Below are 15,398 nucleotides of genomic sequence, written 5' to 3'. Positions count from 1 at the left end.
GCACAGGATCTGCTCTCCCTGGGCTGCGTCTCTGGCTCTGTGGCTGCGCCTCTGGCCCCTCTGGATCTGGCACGGTTCTGCTCTCCAGCTCAGCTTGGGCCCCTGCTTTCTCCTTAGCTCGGCCCCACTCAGTCTGACCCAGGCAATTCCAACTCACACGGCGGACGGGACCCACCCTGGCCTCCTGTCATGCTGATTGGCCTGCCCGCCCTGTTAATCAGGCTGACCTGGAGCATTGGCCTCTCGCCATTGTTCCTGGGGACTGTCAGTCTCAGGGTCCTGATTTCCCATCGATCCTTCCCCTTTTAGTGCTGGGAGCTAGCCAACCAAAACACCCCCACTGAATGTTAGTAAGGGGCAACAGTCCCCTTACATTAAGTTCAGCATGAGCGGTATCACATTGCTGAATCAGGGACAGGTCTTTGGGCCTTGAGTCAATGGAATTTTGCTCTTGACTTAAATTCAAGCAGGACCAGGGCCTCTGTAAATGTAACTATCAGACTTTAATGCAACTACAGACACCTAGATAAATAAAAAAAAGACAACCGCCGTTACAGTGTTAAGTGCATCACCTTGCCGTGCATGAGAAGACGTATGGTAAGTGTGACATTGAGACCTCCTTCAGTCACTTTTGTGTCCTTCGTGTTCATCCTGGCCTGGTATCTTCAATGCTTGAAAGCAGTTTCTTAGTTTTTTCACTTCGTCAACCTGCAGAAAGAAAGAAAGTATCACTGAATGGCTGAATTTTTTCAAAGCTGAAAATATCACACTGCACAAACCAATTAACGTCCCCCCCTTTGATTTTCCCTAGAGTGGCTTAGCTCGTGAAAAGCTCCTTTGATTGTTTTTATTTTTTAAGCGTCTGAGTACTTCATCCTTCATCAAGTAGGTGATAAACTTGCCTTTTGAGCCTTCAAGATTCTGTTGGCTTCGTGTGCTCTGAAGTTGAGAGCGACTCAGTGCAGCAGAACCACAATGACAAATTGAAATATAATATTTCCTTGAACGGACACATTTGTGTGTGTGTGTGTGTGTGAAAAAAATTCCAATTTTACTTTTAAACGCTGTTATTTTTGTTTGAACTGGGAAATGGAAACACTTACATTCCTCTCCCTTCTCCTCCCAGTCTCCACCCTATTCTTTCTTGCTCCTGCACAACAGAGGATTTTATGGTCCCTACAGATAGTTCAGTTCTAAACATTGAACCCTACCAGCAACAGCAGATGACACATTAGCAAAGACATCTGAGTAGCGAAGAGCCACTTGCTGCAGTAAATCTGGGCACTGTCTGGCTTTGTTTTTGTCTAAGAAGCCCAGAGGTGGTTCCGTCTCTCCAAGGCCAAAGCTCAGCTTCTGCCCCAAGTGAGAGAAGGATGTTTCTTAATCCCTGATGACAAATTGCAGATTTTCAGTCATTCACAAAGTTATAAATATCCTGAAATGCTAATGAAAGCAGCAAGGACAGGCCTTGAAGAGATAAACAAGCATCTATTATGAGTTTATTATTGCAAGGACATTTATCATTACAAATTAAAATAGGGAGGGATGAATGTTACCAGGGACAGACAATCCTCAAAGTAAAGAAGGCTTAAAGCTTTCTTGGAGACTGTTTAGTGATTTTTGTCCATTTTAGGCCTGTCTTAAAGAAAATTGAATCCTTAGAGTCACATTCAGAGCAGAACATTAGTTTCAGAACAAGGACCAAAAAAAAAGGCAAATTGTCGCTTCTCTCAAAGATCTGTTAAGGTTCATGTTCATTACTTTGGTATCACTATAATAAGTGGGGGCTCTAGTGGCTAAAGAACCAGCCCCACCCAGTGCGTTGACATCTCATAGTTTGGCCCAGCTTTGTGGTCCGGCCGGACTTTGCAGTGGCTAACACATTCTGAAGGACACCACTTCACAGGTGGTGGCCCAGTAGCTCAGTCTGAGTCCCACCAGGTGCAGAGTCTATGGCTAATGACTTCTTATATATGACCATTGTGGCTCTGGGGACTGAGGTCAGGAGATTCGGTCCTTTCCTTCATGCCTCAGCAGGAGTAGCAGAGGTGTTACGAGGCTATCACAGGGCTGTAGAAAAGTCTGCAACCCAACTACGTGGAAGGGAATGAGAGAGTGTGAATGTGCATGTGAGGATCTATGGAGGGATGCTTCGGGAGCTACAGAAACACCTCGTTCCTACAACTAGTTCTGTGAGACCTAGACACATAGAATAAATGGGTCCCCTCGGTTCCGGGGGCCAACTGTTCCCAGGATCAGTTAGCCCAGAATGGAACCAGCACATTTCGGTAAAAGGCTTGCACGTCCCTTCCTGCCATTTAACTTGGACTTGTGACTAGGCCCTGGGAGAGTTCACACTGACCAACAGGAGTATAGTCGAAAATCTGATCATGTCTTTGATACTCTATCAGCCCCTTGTCGAGATTATTATTTTTATTAACACTGCTCATCTTATTACTATGGCATCTCCCAACCTGGAGAAAAATGGAAGAGAGTCCAGTAGAACAAGCTACCTAAGGGGAGGGGATGGAAACCAGAAACTCCTGTTTGTGCCATTGACACACTGTGTAGCCTTGAGTAAGTCAGTTTGGCCCAGATCCTCAAAAGGTATTTCAATAGGAGTAAGGTGCCTCGACATCCTTGAGGATCTGGGCCTTTGCGATAGCATATCACTGCAAGCCTCTAATGAATAGAAGCAAGCTTCTAATACTGCCATTTGGCAAAAAGTACCAAAGAAATGCAGAGGTGGACTTTTGCAGAGAGGTGTTGCTATACAGGCGAGTTCAGCAATGTTCTGACTATGGCTGGGTGAAAATGTGCCATCAAAATGTGTGTGTGGGGGGGGTTTGGTCAGAAAACAGAAAACCTGAAAATTTTTGTTTTTGGCCGACTTTTTGTTTTCTGGATTTTAGCAGAAAAGTCAAAAAATTTTGCTGAAAATGCTGAGAAACTTGTCCCCTGGCTATTTTTGGCAGGAAAAAAAAATTCCAACCACCTCTAGTTCTGACACCCAGTACTTAATCTTGTGGAAGCAGAAGAGACATTTGGGTGAGGGCCAGGTGTGAGGAGGAAGGAGCTAGGTAGTGGGAAGAAAGCGGCACGACGAGAGAATGAGTTAAAAAAGGAAACGTCCTTTCCAAGTAGTAAATATATGAAAACATGAATATACTGACACACAGATATGAAGATAGAATGGTGCTTGCATTATTATGTCATTAACAACGCCTCAGGTGTAGTGAGTCCAGTGACCCAGTAAAGCATATTAACAGCTGACTAAAATAAGCCCAGGAGGGTTTTTTTATTATATGGATCATTCAGTTTGAAAGAGACATTTAAAATGAAACTTATTTTATAATTATTATTCTGTAAAAATAACATTTTTTGTAGGTAACACCATAAATACACCTGAGATTGGGCTTTATGGATGTGGAGAGGTGAGACACTGGCTGGGCTGGGAGGACAGCTGTTCTACATATCACCCCAATCTATCCACCTTTCCAGGTGATTATATGGCCCAACTGCTGTAGTATCAGAGCACGTCACAAGTATTTAAATATAAAAACTATTTTTCTCTGTCTCTTCTGTTCAAACTCACATGATAAACAGCTTGATTATTTTATAGGGTTTTTGGCTTGTGTACGTGCATGTGTAAAAACTGACCGAGGTAAAACTAAGTCAAATAAATGAGTTTGCATTTATTTACTTGTACGTGGTGAAGTCCAGGGTTACGCTGCTATCTTGCGGAAGTGAGTTTCATAGTCTAGGCCTAGCTCCTGTGAAAGTTCTGTCTGCCGCACTTTAGAGCCTCTTCCCATTGGTCAATAGTTTCTCATTTCCAGTGAAATTTAGCTGTCATAAGTTCCAGGGTTGTGGAGGTACATGTCAGGTCTCAAGTAGCTAAGGCCAGTTGCACGGATGATTGAATATCAAGACAGATACATTGAATTGTTCCCTGTATGCTATGGGGAGCCAGTGGGTGATGTGCCCACAGTGACCTTTGCTGCTACGCAGCCTGATTTCTGAGTTTTGTATTCTCTAGAACTTTTGCAGGGTATGTGGCTTCACTATTAGATATAATGAGTGGCAATAATAAATCCCAGAGATGATAAATACGTGGTTAACCATGGGCAGGCCTGCATGTGAGACTCCAGCAGGACTCCTGAGATGTGTTTATTTTGCGTAGAACACTTCCATTACCGCATGGTAAGAAGTGGAAATTCATCCTCTGAGATAGAAACCTGAGCTCCTATTCCCTATACAGTTTATTCTTACATAGGGGACATTTGGCCCAATAAAAAGGGCCTTTTCTATATATTTTATTCAATATGTGTTTTCTAATTTTGCATATAAATGTTATGTGTAGTACACTTCAACCACTATTTACCATAAATGAGGCGTCTGTTTTTCAATGTGGAATTTCAGTAATTGTTGCTAGACCAATTTGTTAACATTTAAAAATAGATTGACCACAAACAATAAGCCACCAAAATACTACAAAAAGACAAGATAATTCCTGATGTATTCCACTGAATTACTCTAGGCCACAGAATTAACTACATGCTGAAAAGGCAGCACCAGCCAACAAATGTAGAGAGGTTAGAAATTCATGCAGCATCCAATCCAGTGAGGAAGGCAAGATCCTACCACAAGGGAACTGATGGCAATCTGTCAAAGGCCCTCTTTCTGGGGCATAATGGTCACGCTTGCTTGAAGCAAGGATGTATAGGGAATTCTCTGAGAGAAAAGAAAGGACAGGATATCGCCCACAGCAGTACAATCGTACCAGCTGCAAATATGGCTGTTTCCTGTAAAGACTTCATCACTCACAGGAATAAAAAATACCCACTGTGTTTCAGTGCCATTTCAGATCATCATAACAGCTGCTTTAAAATAACACTTACAGGATTAATATTTCAGTTCTCACTCGCCAGCTCTCTTGTAATAAGTGAAATCTTTGGTATTGTAAGAACATTTTAGTCAACCAGAGGACTATGCAGTGAACAAGTTCCCAGAGCTTTGTTTCAAACCAGATTTTTAAAAAAAGCATGATAGATGACTTTTTTATGGACAGTCAATACTCAAAGTAAAGAGCCAAATGCTTGCCAAGATTTTAGCCACTCTAATCAATATCTCCAGGACTGATTTAAACCAGCAGAATCTTTAAAATTCAAAAGCAAGTTTGTCACCTAATTGATGAAGTGCTCAAAAGCTCAGAAAAATCAAATATTATATTTATTAATGACTTCAAAGTCAAGCTCTAAAACGAAAACAATTTATCTCGTTTTACTGCTGAGAAGCTAGTGCTAGATGTAAAGTTGCCCGTTTGCTAATTATGTGTAGCTGGGATACTCAAGGAAAAGCACTACAGAATTCTTAAATAAAAACTGTTGATTGCTTTTACACAGCTGTTGACTGAAATAACATCTGGTGCCAAATTCTATTCACCTTATCCACTTGATAGACCCAGTGAAGTAAGGAATTGATCCCTGAACCACCCTACCAGTTCCATGGCACCCTGCTTTGTTTAGTATATAACATCACAACTCACATAACAGAAAAATGTGGCATCTGATAGTGACTTTACTCCAGTATGATCGATTTCTGAAATCACTGGGGCAGATTCTCTGCTGCATCCAACTTGCTAAGCATAACAACCCTTACTATAGTGCTGCAAAAACTACATTTGGTTTTCCCTGCACATCTATTATACATCCTCTGTTTTAAAGGGGTTGCTGTAAAAATGCAGAAGCTAGGCACTAAAAGATTAATACATAGGAGTGAATTTCCTGTACCAGATTAAAAACACAATCCATTTAAAGGTATTTAAATTCTGCAGGCCAAATTGTGACCTCTGCTGCCCCTGTGTAACCCCACTGACTTCAATAGCATTCCATATGGGTGACCAAAAGCAGAATTTGGTCCTATAACCAAGGGCAAGATGGGGATAGTGGGAAGTAGAAAGCAGAGTTAGAGGAGCCTGCCCTCACCTATCATTCCCTGCTCAGGACTAACGACAGCATGATCCTTTGGCTCCTCTGAAGACTTCTGAAGAGTGGGTAACTAATGATATTTTGCAATGAGGAAATATCTAGTGACTACTGCAGAGATCAGCATTACTCTGGTGTTAGTTAACATCTTCATCAGTCATCTGGAAAAGGGTGTTAGCAGCACATTAGCGAAATTTGCTGATTATACTAAATTAGAAGATTTTGCAAACCTGAGCAAAGGCAAGGCAATAATACAAAAGGAGACACGGAGATGAGAAATATGGGCAGAAATCAACAGTAAGAGATTCATCCTGAAGAAATGCAGGCTAATACATGAGGGGGAAAATTATTTGTACCAGTGGGACAGAGAAACCTGGAAAGCGGTCATGCCATAAGAGACCTAGGTATGGTACGTGGACAGCAAATTTGAGATGTCATATCATGAAGCAGAGATAATAATAGGTCCTCTCTATAGGGCTCTGATGCACCTGTTCCTGGAATACTATGTTTAGTTCTGGGTACCCCATTACCAGACAGACTGAAACACTGGAGTGAGTTCACAGGAGAGCAATAAAATATAATCTGGGGGAGACTGATGTATGTGAAAAATTATGAAGCCAAATATGCTTAGCTTGGTTAAGGAACAAAATAAGGAGACACATAACAGACTCCAAATGTTGAAAAACAAACACCTGGGATGGAGAGGAATTCACTGGGGTCGTACAACAGGGTTGATTGACGTGGGAAGAGGTAATAACTAGGAGTTATAGGAAGCAGTTAAAGGGAAAGTTTAGGCTGAATTTCTGGAAAAAACTTCAGACACTGAAATCTCCTAAGGTGAATAATATTCTCCAAAAAGCGACAGGGAGTCCTGTGGCACCTTATAGACTAACAGACGTATTGGAGCATAAGCTTTTGTGGGTGAATACCCACTTCGTCACATGCCACAACATGCATCTGACGAAGTGAGTATTCACCCACGAAAGCTTATGCTCCAGTACATCTTTTAGTTTATAAGGTGCCACAGGACTCTTTGTCGCTTTTTACAGATCCAGACTAACACGGCTACCCCTCTGATACTTAATATTCTCCAAGGTGAAGTGGCAAAAGCCCCATCACTTGGGAATGAACTGTATCCAGCGCTGTAGGGGCCGGATCCAATGCCCAGTGAAGTCAACATTAGCCTTTGACTTCAAGAACATTGGTTCAGGCTCTAAATGGGATGAGAGCTGGTCAGGAACCAGAATTTCCGTTTCATTAAAAAATCTATGTTTTGTTCCGTATTGGTATGAAATGTCAAATTTCAAAATATCCCACAAGATAAAACTTTGGAACATTTTTGAACATTTTTTTGTTTTGGGTCAATCCAAGTGCTTTTGTTTTGACAATGTTGAAATGTTCTATTTTGATTTTGTCTTATCATAAAATATAAAATAATAATTCAAAACAAAAAATCATTACAAAATGAAAATGAAACATTACAATAAGGTCGGACCATATCAAAAATGCTTTGTTTTGAGTTTTTAAAAGGAAATATTATCAAAATTTACACATTCCCGCAGAACATTTTTATTTTGACAAATTGGCATTTTCTAATGGGAAAAGGTTCCATTGGAAAATTTTCAACCAGCTCTAATAGGGACTAATCTTGTGTTGGCAGGGAAATGGATTTAGATGAGCGAATGAGGTTTTTTTCATCTTTATTTTCTAGGCCTTTTTAGATTTCCTGGCTTTTTTCCATTTTTGTCAGAACCTTAACATTATCTTTACTTAGGAGGGTTTTTTTTTTTTTGATCAGTGAATAAGTTAACTTGGTAGGGGGAAAAAGGTCATACAGTATTCAAGAAGACACAATACTTGTTTTCTTTTTATTTTTTTTAGTACTCTGTATTGAAATCTGAAAAGCCCCATTTCACATTCTGCACTCTGCAATTGCACATGTAATAATAGGACACACTGGCCTTTGATACAATTCTCTTCAGGGAACAAAAGCTTCCTTTGGCAAAACTACAGCCACTGCTTGTTGTAGGTTACACATGTCTTTCCAGTCAAGCATGATTAATAACTGTTTTAAAAAAACGCTCATGACCCATGGCAAGTATTCTTTCAACTATAATACCAGCATTATAGGCTCTGAATCTCAGTAATTTTAAAATGTGCTTCTACAATGGAACTATAATTTAATTACTTTTTCTGCAGCCTGTTCCATTTTGTTTCATCACTTTGATTGCACCATGTGCCTGGCAGCTTATGGAAGGCTGCATCTGCCTCCAGGATTATTTCACTGGCTGATTTAGACATCTGTTTCTGAAAATGACTTTATTTGCGATGGCATAAAGAATAATCAGACTTGTTTAATCCAGATAAATTGGGGGAGAGAGAGAGAAAGAGTTGGAGGGAAAAAAGGGACAGAGAGAAGAGAGAGAAAACAAATCTCTACCAAACACTGCAGAGGATGTCAAAATAATCTGAGCTGCTCCTGTGGTTCTGAAAAAGAAGTTATCTGATGGATATGATACATGAAAATATGAGTCACTAAGTCAGTTCCTTTTACTGTTTGGGTGGAGCTTGCAGATGGGATACATAATACATTGTAGCACAAGCTGCATCCATTTAATGTAATTTTCATCCCGAAGAACTACATTTGCAACACCATCCTCTGAGACCATAAAGCAATTTGCAACGATCAGTAACACTAGATAAAAATTTCTATATTACATCAGCTAAATTCAAGAACCACTGTGGCTGATATTTCTCAAAATGCTGCTGTAATAATGTCTATTGCAAACAGCATTATGTTGTACACTGCAGAGCAAAAAGTTTAATAATAATTTTAAAGGGCAGTTACCAAGCATGCGCCAGAGCACCTGTAGATTAGAAAGGCAGGCGCAGGACATGCATGGTACAACTTTTCACAAGCCAATCTGCAACCTAAGTAATATGAATTACCATTTGGGGATTTCAGTTTATAACATTGCTGTAGAATTTGCCAGTTAACATTCCATGCAAATTATAATTCATATTTTTCAAAGTTCTTCAAAAAGACAAATATTGTAACTGCTCCCAGTCAGTGCACATATTAATTTTGCAACTCTCCCTTAGATGAGAAGAAGGAAATATACATCGGTTAAGTATGAAAGGCCCTAGGAATGCAGTTTCCATGCAATGAAAGGAGAATATGTGTCAAACATGCCACTGAACTGCTTTCAGAGGACAGGGTCATTGAGATTCAAAGTGGTGGTCTTGGTAGTCAACAAAGATAACATTACAAAAAAAAATCCTCTCAGTTTCACAGCTGAAGCACTTTTTAACCCTCTCTTTCAACTGCTTAAAGTTTATCTATCATTGTAGCTCCTTCCCTCTCTAGACCCCTTGTCTTCACTCTTTTAAGCTGCGACCATGCTGCAGTTGAAGCTGTGTCTGCAATGGTCAGGCTGCAATGGTCATCACCAGCCAGTTTGGACAGGAGTATTTTTCTGGGAATTGTTACTGTCTGTCCTCCCGGGCAGTTAGACGAACTATTTTTACACCAGGATGTAGCACCGCTGTCAGGAAATAAAATATCCCTTTCCCCAAAGGCAACGGAAAGGGTGCTTACAAGCAATAACTGTGTATAAAGACAGTTGTTGATACAATGGTTTCCACTGTAGCATGGGCAGGGGCTTGGCTGGCTGTCTTGAGCATGAGGCGTTTTCTCCCTCACTGTACATAGTCAAGGATAAATCCTGCTCACCTGACTCATGCAAGCAGTCCCATCAAATTCAGTGGAACTTTGCTCAGGAATCCCAAGGGTCTTCCCAGCACTTAGGTCTTCCAGGTGCGATTACAATATGCTGTTTCCCCAGTAGAAGTGAAGAGCAAAGGGGTGGCAGCAAAATTCTTTCAACTCTTCTATTTCACTGCATTGCCTTTCCTGAGCAAAACTACTGCAGGTGTGTACAGAACCGTGCATACACCTCTACCCCGATATAACGCCACCCCATATAACACGAATTTGGATATAACGTGGTAAAGCAGCGCTCCGGGGGGGTCGGGGCTGCGCACTCCGGTGGATCAAAGCAAGTTCAATATAACTCAGTATCACCTATAACGCGATAAGATTTTTTGGCTCCCGAGGACAGCGTTATATCGAGGTAGAGGTGTACTTCCAAGGCTTAAAGGTTCCACATTACTAATCTACTTATAGGCAGAAAAAGATGCTAAACTCCTCTGGCAGCCTGTGTCTTTAGTACTTCGGCAAGCATAACAGCCTACATTTGGAAGAGTCAAACAGAAAGGTAGCTGCTGCATTTGTAGCTAAGGAAAGGGAAAATAATCCTGCTGTGTTGGTCCTATTGAGGAACTATTCAAAATATGGGGATGAAGGGTCATATCTCTCCTCCACATATCTCTGCAATAACACTTTAAATTAAATGTATGAAATATGCACATAAGATTTAGTAAGAAATATTGTATATTAAGTAAATACAAACTGAGGAACTGTTTCAGGAAAGCACTTACTCACACGCTTACTGCTTGCATCCCATTATTATTAATATAATAATAATAATTAATAATTAGTAGTAGTAGTAGTATTACCATTGCACTTAGGAGCTCCAGTCATGGACTAAGACCCCATTGTGCTACAATGTGTGTACAAACACACAACAAAAAAGACGGCCCCTACCCCAAGGAGCTTCCAATCTAGTATAAGACAAGAGAGAACAGATGGATACAGACAGAGCGACTGTGGAGTACAATGAAATAGTGAGACAATATTGGTCAGCATGATAGACGGTGGTTACAGCACACCAGCAGCTTAACCACTGTCAACAGGACTTAAGCATGTGCTTTAAATTCTGCCCTGGAGAAGGATGCTTTTCAGAATCGGGGTCTGGTTGCGAAAAATGTTAATTATTCATAATGATATTTTATTATTTATTTCTAATAGCACCCACTGTGGTCCAGTGATACAATTTCTAAACATAAATGAAGGCACAGTCCCTGCTTCAAGGAGTCTATAATGTAGGGTAGGGGTAATGGTTGTATAAATAAAGTTAATCAAAGCTACTGAGGTGAGTAGTACTGTGCTCTATGGCTTGAGTATAAACTAAAGCAAAGAGATTTATAACAGTTTGGTTAACTAGCTTTTATCCCCTTATTTTCATTTTCCTCTGCATGATTTGCCTGAGACTGGTGGCAGAGGTGCTTAATTATGTGTCACAGCTACTTTTGTTATATTTTGGACTCATCCACAACCACCATAGGAAGCAAAAGAAAAGTAATAAAAGGGATACAGAATCCTACCTACCCTCTCTCAAGTAGTACGAAGGGAAGAAAAGGCGGGGAGGGACGCTGAATGATATTATAAGGCAACCGATGAAAGGAAATACTTGAATACACAACCTAATTAACCTGTGCAAATCACTGTAATCTCCATCACAAGATATTATTGAGGCAAAGAATTTAGCAGGATTAAAAAATAATTATCTATTTCTATGGAGAAGAATACCATTCACATTTAGATTTCAAATAGCTAAGATAACCATTTATATGGGATATCAACTCTCAGATATTAGGACTTGGGGCTTGATTCAGCAAGATAATTAATGGAACTGCTTGGGTATTTAAAGTTAGACATACGCTTAAGTACCTTGCTATATCGGGGACGGAATCACTAACCACCTAGCAGAAACGGCCCCATAGGCATGTTATTGCATAACTGTTCAATATATGAGGATTTCACACATGCCTCTGAAGTATCTGGTACTGGCTGTCTAGATGGACTATTGGTCTGATGTGGTATGGCAATTCCTATGTCCCTAGGATATAGTTTGAGAAAGCCTGTTTGGAGAAGCAATCAAATGTTTAGATCTTATTTTAGTTGAATCTCATGAACCTGGGATGAAGATCTGAGGCTTTCCATAGCAGAGAAAGAAGGGATGATGTAGAGCCTCAAGCAGAATGATAAAGGAATGGTGAGTGAGATATGAGTCAAACCAGGCCAGGAGAGTACTGGAGAAAATGGCTTTTTCCCTAAAGCATTCAGGGAGGATAAAGGCTGTGACTGAGCAAGGTACCTAAGCGTGTGTCTAACTTGTAGCAAGTAAGTAGCCTCACTGATTTCAATTTTCAGGCCAATTGACTTCAATGTGACCACTCATATGCTTAAACGTTAGGCACATGTGAGGTTGGTTTTGTGTCTGGGCTGTTTGTGGCCGGGGGTTCAAGACTGGTCCCTGGAATTCTTCTCTTCTGAAAGCACTGTTTAGGTGGTTACTTCCCCCCCACCCTTCATCTCAGGATGAGGGCCCCAGTGCCCTAATGGATAAGGCAATGGCTTTCTAAGTCAAAGATTGTGGGTTCATGTCCCATCTGGGGTGGAAAAACTCCTTTTTGGGAGAGGAGGGATAGCTCAGTGGTTTGAGCATTGGCCTGCTAAACCCAAAGTTGTGAGCTCAATCCTTGAGGGGGTCATTTAGGGATCTACGGCAAAAATCTGTCTGGGGATTGGTCCTTCTTTGAGCAGGGAGTTGGACTAGATGACCTGCTGAGGTCCCTTCTAACTCTGATATTCTATGATTCTATGCTTAGATAACTTGCTGAACAGGTGCCAGTGTCTTTGATAACTGACGAAGAGAGATAAAGCAGAATAAGAAAAGAGAGAGCCATGGTCAAAGAGACAAGGAATGAGTCATTAAGTACATGGAGCTGGGTAGTTTCAGAGTGAGTGAAAAAGCCAAATTGGAAATAGTTAAGGTGTTACGCGTGGAGATCTAGCCAGAGAAAATCACTTTTTCCAGAAGCTTTCTGAGTACGGGGGAAACTATCATGTAGCAGAGGGACAGTAGCTAGCTAACCACATGTCAAGGCAAGGTTTTTCCTACAGGAGGTGATAAAAGAAACACTGAGCGAAATAGGGAAAGATCCAGTGGCTATGGAATGATTGATATAAGAGGAAAGTGCAGAAAGCCAGGAGATGATCATTCAAGTTATTGATGATAAGAATCTGGGATTGTATAGGTCATACATCAATATTAAAAATAAAGCATGCTCAGTTTTTCACCACAAAACCACTATTTTCGAAGTGTTTAGAATTCTGGAGACAGCATATGAACATGTACACATTTGATTTATTTATGCTTGATTTAGCCATCTTGTACTATACTGGGTCTTTGATTTGAGGAAGGGAATTGGTTTGAAATGTCAAATAATAGGTTTGGATAAATTAGGACTAACCAGTTGGGTTCCAATGGTTATTTACAATGAATACTGAATGTAATGGATAGATCCATGCCTGGATATAGCTACTGTTCACTTCAAGCAGGGAAACACAGATATAGAAAGAAAATGATCAGTGTGGGAAGTTGCATTGTGCTCTGTTGAATTAATTTAAATATTCTGTTCTTTATTATTGTAAATGTGTGAAAACCATGTTAGCATGCATGTTTACACATAAACACATACAAAATCACAACATGGTAGTGATAGGTGGAGTAATGCTATTTATTTTTACAAGTTTGGGATGACACCAAAATAGTGCAAACAGGATTAAAGCTATGTGTTTATGTTAAAAAACAAATGAGTCAGTGATTCCACACTTCCCCTGTTTATTTTTATATTTGTACCACAAAGGAAGAGGATCTTCCCTACCAGACTGTAATAACTTTGAAGAAGAGTATTTTAGGAGCTTGAGCTATTGGGTAGCATCCTTTTCATTTCCTTCATTCTTTAAAGGACCAGTATATAAAAGATGCAGCTATCGCATAGGACATCACAGTAGCTTTATGATTCTTATCTACAGCTATCAAGTATCTTCCAATATGGCATTGTTAATACAGTGGCATGCTAGTCACAACATATCAGAATACACTTACATACTGTTCTTGCTAATGCAAATTCCATGTGTAATTATTCATGGACTACTCACCTGCTTAAAGTTAACCACATGCTTATCAGTTTCGGAGACTGAAGCCAGAGTGCTCAGCACCTCGCAGGATTAAGCCCATAGCACAATGACAGGCAGAACTGCAAGAACACAAACTGTGAAGTATCTTTTCAGCTGGGCTCAGGCCTGGCCTCCCGGTTTGTGGGTGGAATTTACCCTTGTAAAGTTTGCTCCTGCATTTTTGCACCCACAAAATGGACTTTGGGGGCACATCTGAACGGTCCTACTTCTGATTACATGGGTAGTTAGAAATCCAGCTGCTCAGATCTGTAACTGCAATTGAATGGAGGACAACCGAGTGTGGCACAGATTTGGTAGGTGCAAACTGCACCTGTAAATGGGAGACCAGCCTTCCAAAAATCTAGGGGTGAGCCAGCAATTTCATAATCGTTTTTTAGTATTCTAAATGTAAACATTCTTTCTTATGTTCCTTAACTACATGTTGGCGTGTAGGGCTGCTAGTGAATTTCTGTAGGATGAGAAGGTGAGAAAGAGGCCTTGATACAGGAAAGGAATTATAGAGATACCCCCAAATTTGCACGTTAAATGCTTTCTTGCTATTTCCCTCATTTTCCAGTGTTGTAGAGCAGAAAGGAGGAGGAGTAAACCATTTTCAAGAATTTTCTGGGTTTTGACAGTAGTTTGGAAGAGGCTTCAAGTCCTTTACAATTTCACATTGCAACAGATTTGGAGTCACTTGGTGGCTAATGGTAAAATCTAGGAAAAAAGACAGATGGATTGAAAGTGCTGAACCTAATCTAGGGTTTATTTTGTTTACCAGTGGAATATAAATCCTGTGGGAGTGTGAGGATCTTGGGCAAGAACTATCTAGGTAATTTGTTATTGTGATTAGTCCAATAAAAAATATATCATTGCTTTTCAGAATATTTCTTTAGGGATGAAGTTCTTGAATGCAGCATAATACCCAAGTACACCGCTACCTCGATATAACGCGATCCGATATAACACGAATTCGGATATAACATGGTAAAGCAGCGCTCTGGGGTCGGGGGGGGCTGCGCACTCTGGTGGATCAAAGCAAGTTCAATATAACGCGGTTTCACCAATAACGCGGTAAGATTTTTTGGCTCCCGAGGACAGTGTTATATCGAGGTAGAGGTGTATTCATGCTTGTCCTGCAAAGAGAGAGAGAGAGTGAGTGAGTGTGTGCGCATGCAATAGAGAGTGTGTGTGTGTGTAAGTAAACCTGGGGAAAAGCTTAATGGCTGCTGAACTTCCTCTTCCCCCTAGCCACATCCCCATATTCCCTTCACTCTCAGCCATGTGGAGAGAAGAGGAGAGGCCACTCTTTGGATTTGGAAGAGGAGTTGTATACCAGCAAGCTCACGTGAACCAAGTGTGATGACACAGCAGACGTGTCTGAAGTATTTAGACCTATTTTATTACAATGTAAACCAAAATAAATTGAAATCCAGTTCTCTGAGGGAATGAGGCTTGCTAAACCATATATGACAAATTCAGTG

General features: G+C 40.6%; 1 protein-coding gene across 7 annotated transcripts in view; it reads right to left on the bottom strand.

Moving 5' to 3' along the window:
- Positions 1–15,398, bottom strand: part of LOC112107002 (poly(rC)-binding protein 3-like) — a 457,963-nt gene that overhangs the window by 85,208 nt on the left and 357,357 nt on the right. For 6 of the 7 annotated variants that reach the window (XM_026654134.1, XM_024200517.2, XM_024200513.3 and 3 more), the window contains one exon: positions 573–708. In XM_026654134.1, the coding sequence (XP_026509919.1) occupies positions 573–650 (78 nt within the window). In that variant the 5' untranslated portion in view covers positions 651–708. Of the gene's footprint in view, positions 1–572; positions 713–15,398 lie in introns of those variants that run through there. The other variant, XM_029912077.1, reaches the window with a different exon arrangement.

The sequence above is a fragment of the Terrapene carolina genome, unplaced genomic scaffold (genome assembly GCF_002925995.2).
Source record: "Terrapene carolina triunguis isolate 2854851 unplaced genomic scaffold, T_m_triunguis-2.0 Scaffold183, whole genome shotgun sequence".
Classification (NCBI taxonomy): Eukaryota; Metazoa; Chordata; order Testudines; family Emydidae; genus Terrapene; species Terrapene triunguis.
The sequence above is the reverse complement of the archived record's forward strand: the minus strand, read 5'-3'. Positions and strand labels throughout refer to the sequence as shown.